We start from the raw sequence: 13,375 nt of genomic DNA, 5'->3' as shown, positions 1-13,375 counted from the left end.
CACAAGCTAATTCCTAAGTATTATGTGTAAAACTTTTCATGTGCCAGCAATATTAAATTAAAAATTAACTCATATTACTACATTATGCTCATTTCTTCAAAATGGAGAGACTGAAAAACAATTTTTTGTCTATTATATTAGTATGGTTTAGATTCAACATTAATTTGTGTTTGGACTTCACCTGAGTGGCTCAAAATCAAATTTTTCCACCAATGCAAATAATGGATCTGAGTCAGGAGGCTGCTACAACAGGCGGGCAGGAGCTTGGGTGTCTGAAGTAACAGGGTCAGGTCAGTAGAAATGGAAAGAAGCTACAAATATGAGAATGGTACCAAGATTTCAAGTCTGACCAAATAGAATAGTGATGGCAGTAAAAGAGAAAAAGAATACAGGAGAAAGATGGCCAAGGCGTGGGAATAAGGAACGAGGTGTTCAGTTGGGCTGCTGAATCTCATGTGCACACATGACACCCACAGGGATGTATCCAACAGGAAGGCAGAAAGAACTCAGGTGGACTTCAAGTGAAAAGTCCAGAGTAGAGATAGACGTGGAAGCCAATATGTTAAAAGATAACCGCTGAAATCATGAGAACAACAGCAATAATACCAGATCACCGAGAGGAAGCACACAGTGAGATGAAGAAAAGCCGGCAGAGGCCCACACTGGGGTCATTAGCAATGGGAAGAGTCCGTGTGACGAAGGACAAAATGGAGCAGGTCAGGGAAGTAGAAAAAAACCAAGAGAGGTTCAGGATATATTCTGGAGATGGAAAGAAAAGAGTGACTTGTGCCAGAGACCACAGAGAGGCAAGAGTGAGCGGGAGAGGAGGGCTCTTGGACTGGGTGGGTGGTCAGCGTGGTGGGACAGAAAACAACGTGGCAAGAAACTGAAGAGAGAAAGGAAGGAAAGGCAGCCATGTCTACCAGCCTCCTGATAAGGCCTGAGGACGTCGGGGAGAAAGGCCTAGGACTGTAACTTGAGAGACAGCACAGCAAAGGGGATGAACCAATATTATTATGTCAACCATGCATATCAACTACATGAAGAGCTTCAAGTACGTCTGGCAAAAGCATATGAAAACCTGGGTCTAGACAACAACCATTCTGCCCATTAAAATCTACTCCCCACTAATATATATTAAATAGATAACTAATGAGGACCTACTGTATAGCACAGGGAACTCCACTCACTACTCTGTAATGGCCTATATGGGAAAAGGATCTAAAAAAGAGTGGGTATATGTATACATATAACTGATTCACTTTGCTGTATACCTGAAACGAACACAACATTATAAATCAACTATACTCCAATAAAAATTTTTTAAAAAATCCACTCCCCCCAAACATACACTCACTCTCTCTCTCACGCACACACACACACACACACACACACACACACACACACTTCTAAATGAAAACGACTCTTCTAATACAAATACAAAAAAAGGACCTACATTTTATCAAAAGTGTAGATGCCATAAACTACACAGTTTGAAATACACCTTGTAAGTTTTGTCAACATTTTACTCAAGAAATGACCTCTTAGCTTCTGAAATGCCTTGCTACTTTTATATCATTTTGACCTGAATTTGGTACTATCATGAGTCATTAGAGAAAAAAAATCCATTAAAAATACAACTAAATTTTAGTTAACTCCAAAGTTGTATTGAAAACGTTAGCAAAGCCTTTATACTCTATACTGTGATACTTACGTTATGAAACAATTCTCAAAAGCTCCCAAATATCAAACATTTTTCAGGCATCAATGTTCTTATCCATGTGACGTCTTAGCACATGCTTTGTGTTTACATAAAAATATGGTTTTCAATCATTAAATGACCTACAAGGTTGAAGTTATGAAAAATGGTCATGAAAGCAGCAAATACCTGAGGTACTCACAGCTGTGGAGTAGGGATTATGAGCTCCAGTATTTTCAGCCCAGCAGCCACATCCATAAAGAGCAGCCTGGGAGGAAAAATAGATAAATACAATATTTTAAGATTATTATATGTAATTACTAGCTTTCACCAGAAGACAGAAATCATACCCATCTAATAAAGCCTCATCTAATAATGATGTATAGCAAATGAGCGATAACCAGAGGCTGTATAAGACCTACCCAAACAATGGTTCTAACATTAACAAAACTATATTTTCAGCTATGTACTAATCTAAAATTTTTCAGAAAATAGCAAAACAAAGTTTCTTAGTCTCATCAACAGCAATTTTTTCCTTCCCTGAAAAATCTTCCCTCTATTGTAGTTTGCCAGGTGTTGCTCTGGCTCCTTGAAATCACTGCGGTTGCCTTAAAATAACACTTGTCAAACTAGGTGTGAGTCAGATTTCTTGGGGAGCATGATGATAGGAACCTTGGTTCCCAGATATCCTGATGGTCTGGAGGTTGGCCCAGGGATCAGCATCATTAACCCAGGCCTAGGAGCCCAGAACGCGGGTGGTCCTCCTGCCACGCTCTAGCAAACGCTGCTTTAGGTTTTATTGCCTTTTCCCGGCCTCCTTCGGGATGGCACAACAGGAACTGCAAACAGGTATACACCGAAGGGCCCAGTATCTGCTCACCACTGTGCTAGATTCTGCCAGATAGAAAGAAAGGAGACAAAAAGGCCTGTTCAAGCTAATTGCTTTGTGAGGTGGTGGAATAAATTTATATGTCTGAAACCACCAGGAACACAATAAGCTGCTGTGGTTTTATAAAAGTGTGTGACAATCATTCCTATTTTGTTTCCAACAGTGCCACCCAGAAGGTCTGGATTCACCTCTTCAATATTCACAATGATTTTCTCTGCCTTTGGAAGGGGAATCACAATTGATAACTGTTCCATTCCTTGGAAGCAGAATTAGAAAAACCCTTAGATAGCTATTACAGAGAAATACAAGGAGGCATGGTCAAGAATATTCATTATCACCTGTTTGATAAGAATGAAATACTGAAAACACCACACATTCAATCAGTACAGAAATGGCTAAATAAACATTGGCATAGCAATATGTGGAATTTGTTTCAAACATTAGAAAAAAGGATTAAGTTTCTTTAAAAAGATTTTTAAGAACTATTACAGAAGAAACTCTGAAACCTATTGAGTTAAAAAAAAACAAACAGCAAACTACAAGACATTCAGTATTCTCTGTGATTGATAAAGGCAAAAGATACTCCCATAAAATAGTACTGTTATATTCTAGAAACTCACTTGTGAGGACTGGAAGAAGAAGCTTAGACTGAGAATGGTGACCAGACAGACTTCAGCTTTCTATGATATTTTATTCTTTTCTGCAAGGACTTCAGAACTAATTTGCTCTAATATTCTACCCAGAACAAGGATTTTCGTGAAATATCCCAGGCACTTCTGATACTGAGAACCTCACCACCTCATGTGGGAACATATACCCCTTCTGGACACTTTCCATTGGTGGAAAGTTCTTCCTTAACTTCCACCCACCAATCCTAGGTCTACTCTCTGGAAATACTTTAACCCTCCCCTAAAGTTCTCCAAACTTTTGAAAACATCTATTCTAATGCCCTGATTCTCTTTTCTCTCTCAAAGAATTTGTGAACTGCTCCCCAAGACATTGAGATGCACACACCCACCCCACTTCCCTAATGACCCTCCTTGAGAAATGATCCAGAGTCCAGGATAATTGGAGGTGAAGTCTGACCATGTTCATGTGATCCACAGTTGCCATCCCCCACTGTCAATGACAATACCCCTCTTAAAAGTAGAACCAAGAACTGAACACAACACCCCTGATATGGCAGACACATTGAAAACACCATGCTTCTAAAACACACAAGAGAGCTGGGTGAGAGTGGCAACTAAAAGCTCTACGGAATTAATTCAACATATGGATTTCAGAATAAAATGGCAGACTTGTGGGATAAGCCATTCCACTGGTAGTACATAGGCTGGGTGTTGGGTCAGCCGAAGCCTCAGAGAGCATGTGACCTCGGTGGAAGGGCCCATTCTTCCTTCACTGGAAACCCTGGATCTTAGCCCATTGCCCTTTCCATTTCCCACAATTATCTTGACCAGGAGTCTGCACCTAAAAAATAGTAAATATGGCCAAGAGGACACCCTTGAGAAGCCCAGTGGAGGCCATGAAAAGAAGTTTGTTTTACTCTTGTTTCTCCTCTCTATGCTATCTCTCCTATATTTCATGACCTAAAGTTGTCTTCCTTCTTAACCTTCTGAAATTGGTTGGGCTGAGACAGTGTTGGCTAAGATAAAAGAAAGAATCAGAGACTGTCCATCTCTTATCCACTCCTTTGGATAAAACATAACAACCTTAAGCAGATCTTTAAAAACAAGGGCAACAGCAAAAGGCTTCCTTCTTTTTAGTAGTAAAATTTTATCAAAGCTATTATCATGCAGTAAAAGTAGGTCATACAAATGATGATATTATTATAATTTAATCTTCTCTGGGTCTTCGTTTCCTCTTTTATAAAATGACGGTAATAAAAACACCCACCTCACAGTCTTGTAGGCACACTTGCTGCACAGAGCCAGTGATTAATAAACAGCAGGCTGCAGCTGTTATTAGGAGGCACTATGATAAGCAACTGAAATGAATTATGTCATTTAACCTTCTAGAACTTTGTATGGTAGCTATTTATCCCCATTTTATAGTTGTGGAAAGTAGAACTTAACGGCATTGAGTAACTTGTCCATGGGGAGGGGACTGGTAAGGGGGGGGGTGGTTAGAATAAAGTTTTACCTAAATCCCAAATCCACACTCTTAGCCCCTTAACTCAACTGCCTGTTTGTGTGTGGGTAGGGTGAGGGTTAGGGGAGAGTAGAACATAATGACAATAATTTCTCTCTCGTGTCCCGTTTGTAAGTTCTAACCATTACGATAAGCTGAGGAAGCAAACAAGTTCTAATTCAAATTGCCACTTCAGCAGCTGGGTAATACGGGTAAATATGCTAAAATTTTTAAAGAGTTACTTGTGCATTTAAAATGTATATAAGAATAGCTAGTTTCAGCACATTTTAAAAAAATAATTAATCTTTCCTTCTTTAAATAGTTTGCTTGAGTATTTTGTTTCATTCTGTCCTGATCCTCAAGAAGAACGGCTCTTTACCTCCCATCTGATGCGTGCATATTTCTAGGCTTATTGCTTCTCCTCTATCTGAGCAATATAACACGATTAAGCAACTGTGTTTTCCTGTAAGCACCTTTCTTTACTCCTCCACACCCTTTCCTGATTTACCAGCTCTCACAAACTATGCATTCATAAACTGGACAAGTGGGGCAAATCAATATGCAAGTTTTTTTTTTTTAATTGAGGTACAATTGACACGCATTATATTAGCTTCAGGTGTACAAAATAATCATTCAAGGCTTCCCTGGTGGCGCAGTGGTTGAGAGTCTGCCTGCCAATGCAGGGGACACGGGTTCGTGGCTCGGTCCGGGAAGATCCCACATGCCGCGGAGCAGCTGGGCCCGTAAGCCATGGCCGCTGAGCCTGCACGTCCGGAGCCTGTGCTCCGCAACGGGAGAGGGCACAACAGTGAGAGGCCCGCGGACCGCAAAAAAAAAAAATAATAATAATAATCATTAAGTATTTGTATATATTGCAAAATGATCACCACAATTAGTCTAATTAACATCCGTCATCATACACAGTTACAGAATTGTTTTTCTTGTAGTGAGAACTTTTAAGACCTACTCTCTTAGCAACTTTCAAATGTGTACGTGTTAAGTTTTACAGTATTTCTTTTTCCAGGGCAACCCCACGTGCAGGGTTCGGTGTAATATCCTGCTAACGTAGTCCAGCACTATCCTTGGTTCTGTTGTTGCTATTTTGCTAGCGAAAACAAACAAAAACCAGTAAGAAAGTCATGGGAATTGCAATGCAATGAAGGCGCCTCTGCTGGCTTTTCTCTCTTTCTCCACCGAGGCATCCAGATCTGATATGCCGAGCTTGGTTTTCTTATTCCAAACTTGATAAATACACAGGGCTTTATAATGTGGAAAAATACCATGACCAGACAAAGGCTTTTTATATTGAGTTCAAAGCATTTCCACATGTTGAGTAATCATTCCTCATAAATCCCCTTGTATGGTAGGCAAAGAGTAGCACAAAATTAATTATTCTTCCCTTCCCCTTCCCACCATAGGACTGTGAGTGGCTTGTCCACAATAAAGGGCAGATCAGGGAACATCACTTGGGGCTTTGCAAAGACGTCCTCCACGAAGCAGATCACTCTGCTCCAAGCGCTAGCTAACCACCGTGTCCAAAGCAACTGTGGCACTGACTCTTCTTCAAACATGGGAGACAAAGCACACAGAGCATGCCAAGAGGTGCTACAGATGCAACACGAGATCCAAGCACTGAGCTTAAGCACACCCTGTGCAACAACTTTAACAGATTCTGTGAGGGTGTCCAATTCATTTGTTCACTCAACAAATATTTATTAAGGCTGTAAGTAATGTGCCAAATTGGTTTATTCCCAGAAAGGTTATTAGATCAAATGGATTGTTAAGTTTCATTCTCAGTTGGGTACTAAAGGCTGGATGGAGATGGGGAGTCAGGGGTGAAGAAGATGTACAAGTGAACAGGGAATAAGCCAGTTGCACATAAATTAGACCCTTCTATCTAGATTTCTCAAGTGGTATCATGTGTTGGTGACTTGGACTACTAGTCAGTCTATAAAATAGCTGAAATGCCTAATCAGAGGAGGGATTAGAGGGTCAAAATGTTACTGTTCCTTGAATGGAGGAAATACAAAATGTAACTCTAAAACTGTTTTTCCACCTGGAAAGCAAGCAGCCATATAGTCAGGTGCTGGATCCTAAAGAGAATGACATTTACAAAGAAAGAAAATGGAAATGGATGCACATTTATTAAATGTCTGATAAATGCCCAGGCCAGTAGCTAGCCTGCTGAAAGTAGCCAAGCATAGGATTACCAATTATAAAGATCAGGAAGAACCCTATTACTGTGAGATAGGTTTTAATTTTAGAAAGAATCTTGAACAGGTATTTGATGATTTATACTACATAAGTGCTAAGAACAATAATCATTTGTTTTTTCTAAAGAAAAAAAAAATATCTCTACTGGTTCAAAAACTTGTGGGCTAGAAAATTCCATGTTTCGACTTGCAAAACTAGTTTAAAAACCCCAGAATCACTTACCTGCCCCACTCTCCCTGGATGTTTCAAGGCCAAGCCTCCACTGGAGACGGCGGCAGCCACGTTCCCTTCATGGTCCACGACCACAGCACCCACCGTGTCCAAAGTGCCTGAGTCATTCTCCTGCAGAGCAAAAGTGGCCAGAGCGTTCGCTAAGCACAGTGTGTGACAATGATGTGACCACACAGCACTTGTCAGGACGATCATGACATAACAAAATCTGAGCTAATCCTTAACTGGAACATTCAGCAATCTCCTGAAATTATTTATTATCAAGTTGCCACTTAATCCAGTTCAAGTCAAAACTTATTTTCCACTGTAAGATCCTGAACCAAGGGTGTCTGGTTGCTTTTCTCTAATAAAAAGCCTAATGTGCCTTTCTAAGGGAGGAAGAAAAAAACAATTTAATATAAATTACAGTATATCACCCTGTCTCCTTAATCTCAAGAATTAAGTTCACGATTGAGAATTTATAGAGGAAAAGATCTATGATGTAAGTGAACTAATAAATGTCCTTATTAGTATTTTTTAAATATTATATACAAATTTCTAAAAGTAATATATTCAGCACAATAAATGAAGAGAGTGACATTTCTAGTCTTGGTGTAGACCATGCTACAATTTTCTTTTATAATTCCTTCCTTGTGAGAAAATGGCAAGCTCCCTTCTCTGCTATATTAATAACATGGTTGCCAATCATATGGCAGAAAACTGCACATTCTTGGGAGGCATCTTTGTGTTTCTGTGTATTCCAGGTGCCACATGCTTATTAAGGCATTTCACATGTAGTGACCACAAGCAGCTGTCTCCTACCTCAAAGATTTCTGGTTCACCTGTGCAAGGCAGACAAACTTTACACTGCTGGATAAAAATCAAAAGTAAAGGAAGTGGGAACAAAGTTTCATGAAAAATTATCTTTTTTATGTATTAAAAAGGAGGGCTACTACAGGTCTTTAGGCTCATAGCGGTCATGGTGGTACTCTTACACTAGGGCACTGGTGCCCCAGAACCTGAGACCCCTACCCTCACCCTAGCACTCAAGTCTGTATGAAAGAGTCAGGCAGAAGCCCATGTTCAATGAGACCAGCTCTCCCTCCTGTGTGGTTTATGCTCATACTACTTACTGAGCAAGACATCATTTGTGCTGAGGAGGTACCTGCCGGAGTGGTTTTTGAAATACCACATTAAGGCTAGCCCCAGAAAAGTCAATGGGATCCCAAGGCTGCCTCAGAAGCTGAAAAACATTGAAGGGAGTTTTGAAATATTGGAAGCAGAATGCAAACAAAATATTTTTCCTTAAAGGAAACTAGAAGAGGCAGAGCATGCCACAATGAATATTATATTAAGTCTATTAGGAGAAGGTATATCTAGATGTTTGCATTTCTTTGGTTATTTCTCTAAATTCTAACTCCCCTTAAATATGCTGTTCCACTATGACAGTACTTACTTTGATACAACAGGTGTAACTGACTGAAATGAGTGCTGTGTCCCTACTCTCCCTTTTAACAGCAGCTGGGGAAGACCAGCCAGTGGATCAACATGGCCATATCCCAGAATATCACAGTTCTTCTGGTGGTAGGTTGTCTGACTTTTAAGGATAATTTCCTAACCTGACTGTAAACCTCTGAGGAAAGGTCTGATCCACTGTTTCATTCTGCTAACAGCAGACATTCAGGACATCCTTATTCTTTAAGACAACCCTCAGAATGGGAGAAAATATTTGCAAACAAAGCAACCAACAAGGGATAATCTCCAAAATATACAAACAGCTCATGCAGCTCAATATCAAAAAAACAAATAACCCAATCAAAAGATCTAAATAGGCATTTCTCCAAAGAACACATACAGATGGCCAAAAAGCACATGAGAAGATGCTCAACATCACTAATTACTAGAGAAATGAGAATCAAAACTACAATGAGGTATCACCTCACATCGGTCAGAATGGCCATCATCAAAAAATCTTCAAACAATATATGCTGGAGAGGGTGTGGAGAAAAGGGAACCCTCCTACACTGTTGGTGGGAATGTAAATTGGTACAGTCACTATGGAGGTTCCTTATAAACCTAAAAATAGAGCTACCATATGACCCAGCAATCCCACTCCTAGGCATATAGCTGGAGAAAACCAGAATTTGAAAGGATGCATGCACCCCGATATTCACTGCAGCACTATTTACGATAGTCAGTCCATCGACAGAGGAATGGATAAAGAAGATGTGGTACATCTTCTAAATGTCCATCGACAGAGAAATGGATAAAGAAGATGTGGTACATATATACAATAGAATATTACTCAGCCATAAAAAGAAACGAAATAGTGTCATTTGCAGAAACATGGAGAGACCTAGAGACTGTCATACAGAGTGAAGTAAGTCAGAAAGAGTAAAACAAATATCGTATATTATCGCTTATATGTGGAATCTAAAAAAATGGTACAGATGAACTTATCAGCAAAGCAGAAATAGTCACAGATGTAGACAACAAACTTACGGTTATCAAGGGGGGAAGAAGGGGTGGGACAAATTGGGAGATTGGAATTGACACGTATACACCACTATGCATAAAGTAGATAACTAATGGGAACCTACTGTTTAGCATAGGGAACTCTACTCAATGATCTGTGGTGACCTAAATGAGAAGGAAATCTAAGAAAGAGTGTATATATGTATACATATAACTGATTCGCTTTACTGTACAGCAGAAACTAACACAGCATTGTAAAGCAACTATACTCCAATAAAAATTTAAAAAATAAAAATAAAATAAATTTGGAGTGGGCTTCCCTGGTGGCGCAGTGGTTGAGATTCCACCTGCTGATGCCAGGGGACACGGGTTCGTGTCCCGGTCCGGGAAGATCCCACATGCCACGGAGCAGCTAGGCCCGTGAGCCATGGCCGCTGAGCCTGCGCGTCCGGAGCCTGTGCTCCGCAGCGGGAGAGGCCACAGCAGTGAGAGGCCCGCGTACAGCAAAAAATATTAAATAAATAAATAAATAAATTTGGAGTAAATAAAGCACATCTGTATCCCTGGTGTAACAAAAGCAAGCCCAGTAAGTGACAATATATGCCCTGCCATTCTAACATCAGTCTTCCATCTCCTTTTCTCAAGATTCAATTTCATACAAGGCCAGAGAATGACACTATCTTAGGGAAGATTAACAATAATCAGGTTTACTCATTTGGTATAGACTAAGTGGAGTCTGTCTTCTTTGGTAGATAAGATGGAATTATCAAAGTAAAGAAATTCATTGGACACACTTTATTCCAGAAAAGAGAGATAATCCTAAAGCCAAATGTATTTTTAAGATGAACATTTGTTTCATTTTTCTAAGAAATAATTCCTAAATCTTTATATCCTTGTAACCTCAGACAGAGATTGTTTCTTGTTCAGATGCCAAGTCTTATGTCATCTACAGGAGGGCTTCTCAAACTTTAATGTGCATACAAATCAACTGGAGAATCTGTTTAAATGCAGATTATGATGGAGTAATCTAGAGTCAGTCACGACTGTACATCTAAAAACCTCCGAGTGATGCTGATGCTATTGCTCCATGGACCCTACTTTGAGAAACAAGGTCTGATAACATCCCACAAGGTCATTATCAGCCAGATGTCTGCTCTACTCATTCTAAGGCAAATAATTTTATAGGCACAAATCTGCTGAAGGAGAAATTTAAACCACCTAAGACCAACATTTTGTCAGCATAAAAGATTTAAGCTCTATCTTGTTCAACTACCAACTGGCAGCATATCACCACAACCATAACACCATGGACATACTACAAAGTATTTTAAAGTATGATCTTATTAATCTTACTGGTTCTTTTAGAAATAGACAACTCTCATGCAAATAAAGAGGCACTATAAAATAACTTCCCTCAAAAACAGCAACAACAAAGTCAGGAAAGGGTATTCTTTATTAGTTCTTTTTTTATTCACTGTGACTGCTGATCCTACTCAAACATTCTATAAAGTAGAATCTTACTGAGGGGACACATAACAGATACACAATGATATACATTATCTGTAAAACAATTCTCTTAGCATTTCAATCAGGATATTGTGAACTATAACTCTTATCCCTAACCAAACTACTACAGAAAGCCACAAAAGGATTATACATAGATGCATTTACTGTAACTTGTTTTTCAAAAATGAAAAATCAAGCGAAAAATAGAGAATCCTGTTCCAAATTAAGCTAAATATTCCTAATGGCTTGCAACACCTGCAAAAATCAGAATTACTTCATAAATATTCAAGAATTAGTTCACAGATTTCACACACTGAAAAGCAACTTGAAGGATGATGAAATAACATTTAAGCATTTTTATGAAGTGCAGATAAACTGAGTGAAAAACACTGGTATTTTGGCTATAATAATTTCACAGAGCTCGTTTGTACAAGAATGAAATCTAAGAAAGGCTAAAAACACACAATGACTGTTATTATATAGAGCTGCTATTATACTCTTACACTCCATAAATACTTAGAAGTACATGCACCACATAGATACACATGGACCTATTGTCCCTGACTGAAACATGCTAGTTGCATTAATTTTTTAGATAAAACTGTGACTAAAAAGCAGTGGCATAAACTATAGTTCCCATCAGAATAAACACATGTATATAAGGTTGGCATAGAGATTGCATGTGCTATGGAAAAGACTGAAATAAAACTTTCTTGAAGTAACCAAGGATCTAGTAATCTCTGTTGGGCTTAATGTCAAAAGTTTTCATTTTTCTTGCTCCAAGTTGGAGATGGCTGTTACACAGTTATTGTAAGAATTAAATTAAGTAACATATGTAAACTAATAAATCCATCAGAACAAAATGTAGGTACTTTCCACATGAAAATTAAGCCTCTAACCTGAACTCTGAAACCTGCCAAGAGACACCATCTATCAGTTACTTATCTCATTAACTTGGTCTTTCTTCTGTACAGAATTACTCAAATATCAAATAGCTAAAATATAAGAATAATATCTCAAGTGTAAAAGCGCATCCTGAAACTGATGTATGGTGGGATTATTCTCATGCAATAATAATACGTTGTTGTTGTTTTTTTAAAGATACCAAACCTTCCCAGTACACCTCTGTTAGGCTGAAAGCAACATTATGATTGGCCTGAGCTTCCACTTGAGAAACACAGCTGACTTAACGCCCTCTGTGACAGCACAGTAACTTCAGCATAAAGCTTTACCACCTTCGAGCATCCTAAAGATGGAATGATACCTCTGGCTACAAGAGACTTAGATCTGGCTCCAGGTCTATCTCCTAAAACCAGCCCCCTACAGTGGGGCCACTGTGGGCTCAGAGTATATCAGCTGTGTGTGTAAAAGAAGTACAATTTAGCGAGAATTATCTACTTTCAAGTATCTGGCTTGGCTGAAACCAAGGAAAATTTGGATATAAGAATATCCAGTGACCCTTCAGAAAACCACCCTTCTGATGTCCAATACTACAAATGATGTTTCTGTAAGCTACAGTCATAATGTCTATTTTTAAATAATCCTTGATTTTCTTTGCTTAATAAATATGCATTAAAATTTTTGCAGCACTATATAATTAGTGCCAAATGTATCTAAAACAGAGAAAACAAATATATTATATAAAAATCTCTATTATTAATTCCCTAAATCACTCAACTCTGAAAACAGAAACATTTTCAGCTCAAAATAAAAATAAAGTGTGTTAACAATGCTTTTAGGGGGCTTTAATATATCTGGATTACAGCTTTAATTATAAATTCATATCATAACAAGTTCCAGAGGATTACCCCAAAATTCCAGACTCTCAAAGGACAATGTTTTCCAACTGGCAGAATTCCTATATAGTGTTCTGGTGGCTAATCTCAGTTGTTGTTTTTTTTTTAATAATCTTACAAATAATGAATTACAGATTTTTTTCTCTTCAAAATGGAACCGTTTGAGAGCCTCAGTGTACATGTTGAGTGAGCACGTGTAAGTGATGGTAGAGACCAGATGAACATACTCATGACTTAGATTAGTACACAGTTGAACAGTAAAAACCACCACAATGATAGCTTTACACAGCTTTAAATCATTTTTACTCTTATTCATATGTTGTTTAATTAATATTATTTATTTGACCTCATAATGAACCACTGGTTAAGGATAGCAACCTAAGATATACTGGAGTTGAAATAAAAATTAAGGAATTTAAGAATGATGATAATTCTGACAAGTTCCTTAAGATAATA

General features: G+C 38.6%; 1 protein-coding gene across 7 annotated transcripts in view; it reads right to left on the bottom strand.

The window, feature by feature from the left end:
* TASP1 (taspase 1) overlaps nt 1-13,375 on the bottom strand; it is a 274,050-nt gene that overhangs the window by 165,736 nt on the left and 94,939 nt on the right. For 6 of the 7 annotated variants that reach the window (XM_067707466.1, XM_067707465.1, XM_067707464.1 and 3 more), the window contains 2 exons: nt 7,155-7,274; nt 1,889-1,967 (listed from right to left, as the gene is read on the bottom strand). In XM_067707466.1, the coding sequence (XP_067563567.1) occupies nt 1,889-1,967; nt 7,155-7,274 (199 nt within the window). The remainder of the gene's footprint in view (nt 1-1,888; nt 1,968-7,154; nt 7,275-13,375) is intronic. The other variant, XR_010935134.1, reaches the window with a different exon arrangement.

Source organism: Pseudorca crassidens, chromosome 15, assembly GCF_039906515.1.
Source record: "Pseudorca crassidens isolate mPseCra1 chromosome 15, mPseCra1.hap1, whole genome shotgun sequence".
In the NCBI taxonomy this organism is placed as follows: Eukaryota; Metazoa; Chordata; class Mammalia; order Artiodactyla; family Delphinidae; genus Pseudorca; species Pseudorca crassidens.
Note: the sequence above shows the minus strand (reverse complement) of the source record. Positions and strands in the feature narration are given on the sequence as shown.